Below are 6,435 nucleotides of genomic sequence, written 5' to 3' on the forward strand. Positions count from 1 at the left end.
AAAATAAAAAATCTTAAAAAAAAAAAAAAGAATTATGCAGCCCAGGGGGTCAGAAAGATTGCAAGTGGGAAGGTCTGGACTCGGCCGGTGGGGTGCATGCCCTGGGGCGGGGTGAGGGTTGCTGTGTGTTGTGCTGGGACCACGTGAACGTGCCGTCCCTGTGCTTATGGACGTCAGCATCGTCACTCTGGAGCATCCATAACCGTACACGTACTCAGAGGAACAGAAGACCACTTTCTGGCTTTCTGGCCCAGTTACCTCTTACAGCGGCCAGTGTGGGGACCCTGCCTCCTGCCCTCCATTCCTTCTTCATGTTTCCGATGTGTCCTGACGTGTAGCTGAGCTGGCCCATCCTGGTGTGTGGACCTGCCTTGTACATGTCTTGTGCAACAAGGGGTCCAGAAAGCGGGTGAACCCGTCGGGGACCCAGAAGCTCTTCTTCCTTCACTTCACCAGCTCGTGGTCTGAGCCCTTGTCCTCTGCTGGGTGGTGCCGGCTCTGGGGACCCTGGGATGACATAGACAAAATCCCTCCTTCCATTAGAGCTGAGCAGGTTGTACACAAGCCAGTGAGTGAAGCAGCTTGCTCAGGAGATCTTTCTCGGGGTGGGTGGGAAGAGCCTTTCTGAGGAGCTTATGTTTGAGGCTAAAATGCAAAGCATGGGGCAGAGCAAACCAGCCGGCCAGGCAAAGGGGGGTTCAGGAACTGGGAACAGCAAACACCCAGGGCCTCGGTGATGGTAGCACAATAGTAAATATCCCCCGCCCTGTCTGACCAGAGAAAAGATGATCTCCACAGGCCTGCAGTGCTGTGGGCTGCGGGCACGGGGGATGATGGGCACATTGGGTACTAAGGTCCACACGCTCATCTTCAGAAAAATCCCGGAGAAACATGATTTTTCACTTTCCTCTTTCCACAAACACATTTTGGTTGTACTAGTGGGCTCCAGTGAAAGAGGGAATGATTTGCAATCATAAAGCTGTGTGTTCACGAATAGATGGTAAATAAATAAATCAGAGGCATCGTGCGCGACGACTGCCCCATCCAGATCCCATTCCTCTGGGAACTGTCCTCATCCCCACAACCAGCCGGGCTAAAAATGGGCTTGAATCTAGTCACCACATCTCATGATGATGCCCTGACGATGTAAATCATAGTGAAAGCCAGAAGAGTTGTGTCATTGTAAAAAAAAAAAAAAAAAAAAAAAGGAGCAACTACATTTTAAAAAATAAATTAAATATTTAAAAAATTAAATATTAAAATAAATTAAATATTAAGGATGAAAACGTTACTAAAAATAGAATTGAAGTTTGCATTCATTTCACAAATTCCTCAACCAGTAGGACTTGGAGAAGCAGGGGTGTCCCCTGGACCATTCCCTTCCTTGTCAGAGCACGTGCAGAAAGTTCCAGAATGTCCCCTGCCAGTCTGCAGCAGCCTGGGACAGAGCTAGAGGTCACTCTTCAGCTTTGTGCCCAGAGCTCTCTCAGAGAACTCATGCTGCCTCAGTTTGCTTAATTTGGCCAATGGTATAATTTTATCCTCATGTTTTATAAAGTAAAAGAATAGGGATTTTTGCTGACACTTTCAGCGAGGTCGAAAGAGAAGCACGAACAGCTCCGTGGAGAGGCGTGCTGTCCGCAAAGTGTTTTCAGAATTGCATATTGCGTTTTCCTATTATTGTAAATCGGCTAGATCATAATCGTTTTGTTCTTCGTGGATACCCAGACTCTATCACAGGACCCACACGTAGACACTCAGTGCGCGCTTGTTCCGTGGGTGAATGTGTGCGGAGCTGTTTGAGTTAGCTGTGGCCACATAAAGCAACTTAGTTACTTAGTGCAACTTAGATGTTGTTGGGAACATCAATCATGGCTGTCTTTGAAGATGGTCTTGGAGTTTCCTGTCCCCTGGAAAGCAGTTGTGCACCCGGAAACAAAGAGAAAAACCAATTTGGATCTGCTGTGTTTTGCTCAATTCCCCTACTTATTTCTTTTTAAAACCAGTTTTTCTTTTTAGAAAATGCCATGAAGAGTTTCTTTAATCAGTCTCTTCATGTGGTAATATGGCCCTTCACGACCTTTATTACAGATTCCTTTAGATCTTTGTTATTTGCCTGTTGAAGCAAAAGGATTTTTTTGAGAAGGACTGCCCACATCTGATACTATGCAGATCCTCGAGTTCAAATTCAAATTCATTAGTAATTTCTTGGCACCTGAACAAAGTCTTAGCCTGGTGTTAGCCCGGGACACCCATCCCGCCCTACTGCAGGTGTGGGTGCTCTGGTGGTTTCTGTTGGTCTGATGCTTCCTGACCTGTGGGCTCCTGAGGTCACTGCCATTACTTTCCCTCCCCGTCTCTCCTTTGTCAGAGACGGGCCTGTCTTGAAAGACAGACTGTCAAGCCAAATAAGTTACAATGTACATATGTAATGAATAAATTCCTATACGTAACTAATAAATACTATCACATTTATTTAAAAGAAAAAGAGGAATTTCTAATTCTTTTCAAATTGCAGCTTGGGCAGAGTAAGCAATCGAGTGTGCGGAGCTCGGAAGATTTCCAGCTGAACAGTTTCAGTGACCCTCCCAGGCAGTATCAGGTAAGCAAGGCAGTTTTTTAAAGAACGAAGGCCAGTCGTTTGTAATATTTGAAGTCCTAAGCTATGTGATTCTTTACGTGAAAATGACCTCTTAGGTTGTTTTTCTCAATATCAAAATAATGTATGAATTTAACACATACGCGCCAGGCCCTGGAGAGAACGTCAGTAAGTAACACGGATGAGGCCTTGGCTTGCAGAGCTCAGAGTCTGCATGTTCACTGCGGACAGTCTACTCCCACAAAACACACAGAAGAGAGTGGGACGGACCTCAGACCCCACCGCTGAGACTGGAGCGCTACTGCTTTTTGGTTATTTTCTGCCGGGTGACTTAAATGATTTATATGTATGTGCATAATTTTATGTATACTGCAATATTATTTACGTGTGTATGTAACATTATGTAACTGAGTGAAAACTTCATGAACAACGGTTTTTCACTTAACAAAACATATATTTATTTTAACGGATTTTTTAAAGAAGTGGTACTACTATGAACATTCTTGTCCATGCACTAATTACATCCTTAGAGTAAGTTTTTCTTTTTTAAGATCTTATTTAGTTGAGAGACAGAGAGAGATCATGAGCAGGGGGGGAGGGGCAGAGGGAGAGGAGGAAGCAGGCTCCCCTCTGAGCAGGGAGCCCGATGCGGGACTCAATCCCAGGACCCCCAGGAGCCCCATGCAGGAGCAGGTGTGTGCTCGGAAGCCCTTGTTTCTCCAAGAAGTTACTTCGGAGTCGTTCGCTCCAGGGACGTGACAGTCGCTCTGGTGATCTGGTGATAGTGTGTGTTCTCTGCCAGACAGATCACCCGAGCCTTCGTTAGCCGTCCCTTCTGAAGTCCTTAGGAAGGACAGACTCAGACACATCTTCCTAATGAGGGATGTGTCACAAACAGGAAACTGAGGTGGATTTCTCCTCTCTTGGTCTAGAAAATTATGAAGAGGCTCATTAAAAGATATGTGCTACAAGCCCAGGTAGATAAGGAGAGTGACGAAGTGAACGAAGGTGAGTGGAATGGGGACCAGTGAGGGTGTGGGGCCTGAGGCCAAGTTGCAGGGAAGCTGGAGGGAAGGGGGTGGCGGGGAGCCTCTGGGGGAGAGAGGACGTCTCCCTGAATCATCAATGCGCACAGTATAGGGGCGAGGGCTCGTTTTCCACAGTCGGGGCAGATGGCCCTTGCTGCGTGAGTAAGTCCTGCTTCTGGGGGTGCTGGGAGGGAGGAGGAAGGGGTTGGGAAAAGCAGAAGGCTGTTGCCCCAACTCCTGCAAACACCTGCCACCAATGCTTCCTTTTGATCTTAGGACATTCGTTACCATTCTTCTGTATATTTTTTTATTTTTTATTTTTTTTTTCAGTGTAACAGAATTCATTGTTTTTGCACCACACCCAGTGCTCCATGCAACACGTGCCCTCCCTAATACCCACCACCTTGTTCCCCCAACCTCCCACCCCCCGCCCCTTCAAAACCCTCAGGTTCTTTTTCAGAGTCCATAGTCTCTCATGGTTCACCTCCCCTTCCAGTTTCCCTCAACTCCCTTCTCCTCTCCATCTCCCCATGTCCTCCGTGTTATTTCTTATGCTCCACAAATAAGTGAAACCATACAATAGTCTTTTCATTCACCAAAAGCTTAGGTGAGAAGATAGAAACCTGCCCCATTAGGAAGTTTTTCCCTCCGAAAAGATTCCTACAACAGATGTGTGTGGAAGATGTGTGTGTGTTTCTTCTGCCCAGTAACCCTCGTTTCTCTGCGTCTGCATTTACAATTAACTCACTGTCATTCTTGTTTTTCAAAGGGGAACTGAAGGAAATTAAACAGGACATCTCAAGCCTCCGCTATGAACTCCTTGAAGAAAAGACTCAGAATTCAGAAGACCTAGCAGAACTTATTAGAAAACTTGAGGAGAAATTATCAATGGAATCAAATCAAGAGGAAAGCAAAAGATAATGCAAAGGCATCCTTTGAAAATCGTATTTATTTGTCCACTTGAAGCCATATTATTTTCCAGTTTATTTTTTTAAGTGCCAGTGTGAACACCTTTTAAACGAGAAAATGTCCAAAGATAACTTGGATTGTCCAATTATCCAAAACCCCAATATTTAATATTTCTGGTGATTGAATTTCATTGTTCAGGCTGAAGTTTGCAGATTATGATGAAAATTGTACCCGGTGTTTGATGCTTGTTTGTATTAACTGCTTTCTGGGGTATAACTATTGTGATGATGTGATTCCATGTTGTGTCTGCTTGGAGACACTCCCTGTGCAGCATTTCTCCTGAAGGTGACTTCAGGTAACTTCTTGCCTGCTTTACGGGTCCCCTGATGGTGACTTCCAGCCGTGAAAGCTGGGGAAGGATGATCTATGGGTATTTGGAGAATGCTGTTTAATCATCTACGCTGCTTGGCCCCCACAGAATATGACTGGTAATATCTGTGCAAAATGCGATTAAATCTTTCCTGAAATTTTGGACGCATCTCACTGGAAATGTTACACTTAACAGTGAAAAAGTGCTTCCTCTACTGAGCCCTGGGAACATGGTTTAGTTTGTGTGTGTGTGTGTGTGTGTGTGTGTGTGTGTCCCTGTGTGCATGTGTATGTGTGCCAGTGTGTCCGTGTGTGCATACACGTGTGCATGGCACGTGCATGTGCCCGTGTGTGCACGCACTCGTGCATATGAAATGCTTGTCCTATTATCTTTTGCAGCCAATACAGACCCTCAGAACCTCTTTATCTTGGGTTTTTTACTGTGACAGAAAGATTTTGGCCCAGTAAGAACCCTTTATTGGAGAGGTAGCAAAGTCACAAATGACTGCAATGATTTGGCCCAGTGATAGCAGAGTCTGGTACCGTTTCTGAGGTTATTTGCAGGGGGATTCCCACCTTTGGCATCGAGTATAAAGGGAAAAAAGTATTGCGGGAACTCGCCAATACTTCCCTGACGCTCTCAGTGCATTCTCCCGTCCCGCTGAAGTACACCACATAGGAATCTGTGTCCGTACGCACGGCGGGGCGATTGGAGGCGACGTCTGCAACAGCGGAAAGAGAAATGAACGTTCATCTGTTCGACTTGCCAACATCTAAAGGATGTTGGGCATTAACTGGACGTGTTGCTTTGGAATCAGTAAAGGAGGCTTCAAATGCAAATTTTTAACTTCATTCTGGAGAGAAAATGGTCGCAAAAGTCTATTAGCCCCAACTTTGGCTTCATTTAAATCAGAAAAGCTTTATGTAACCAGATCCAAAAATACATCTGAAATTTTACATTCAGTGATTTTGTACTGTGGGTATTATTTATGGAGAAGCTATTTGGTAATACAAAAAAGGTGAGCTTTCAAATGTTTTATGACAATATTGGAATCAGAAGTTGTAAAAACCAACCTAGTACCAATGCACTACCCACACATTAAAACAGTCTGTTGTCCACACAAAGCTTGTGCGTTGTGCCAAGCAAAGGGTTGGCCTCCGTGCCTGGGGGCGCTCTGGCCACAGGTGGGTTTGACGGCAGAGAATTGAGAAAACATACCGAGATTCTCCAGTGTCTTTAGGTGGGGTCGACTTGATGAGATACAGGTTTTGGGAAGTGAACAGTCATGACTGGCTCTCCCGGTGAAAACATGCCATCGGGTGCTGCCTGGTGACTTCAACATGAGGTCCTCACATCAAGTCAGATTCTCCCCAAAGTGCCGCTGAGTTGGCCCTGCTTCCAATTTCCTTTCAATTGGAACATGAAAAGAGAAACCAACCTTATGTTAAGAAAGGTTTTAAAAATTGCAACAAGAGCTCAGTGAAAGGCATCTGTCGGAGCTGGTCGCAAGCATGAGCACCCTTCACAGC

At 45.4% G+C, this 6,435-nt stretch overlaps 1 protein-coding gene across 2 annotated transcripts in view; it reads left to right on the forward strand.

Annotated features, from left to right (window-relative positions):
- The window catches only part of TRPC6 (transient receptor potential cation channel subfamily C member 6), a 107,274-nt gene extending 102,207 nt beyond the window's left edge, over positions 1–5,067 (forward strand). For both annotated transcript variants that reach the window (XM_046014309.1, XM_046014310.1), the window contains exons 11-13: positions 2,519–2,602; positions 3,532–3,607; positions 4,397–5,067. In XM_046014309.1, coding sequence (XP_045870265.1) covers positions 2,519–2,602; positions 3,532–3,607; positions 4,397–4,548 — 312 coding nt within the window. In that variant the 3' untranslated portion in view covers positions 4,549–5,067. The remainder of the gene's footprint in view (positions 1–2,518; positions 2,603–3,531; positions 3,608–4,396) is intronic.
- The last annotated feature ends 1,368 nt before the right edge of the window (positions 5,068–6,435 follow it).

The sequence above is a fragment of the Meles meles genome, chromosome 8 (assembly GCF_922984935.1).
Source record: "Meles meles chromosome 8, mMelMel3.1 paternal haplotype, whole genome shotgun sequence".
Classification (NCBI taxonomy): Eukaryota; Metazoa; Chordata; class Mammalia; order Carnivora; family Mustelidae; genus Meles; species Meles meles.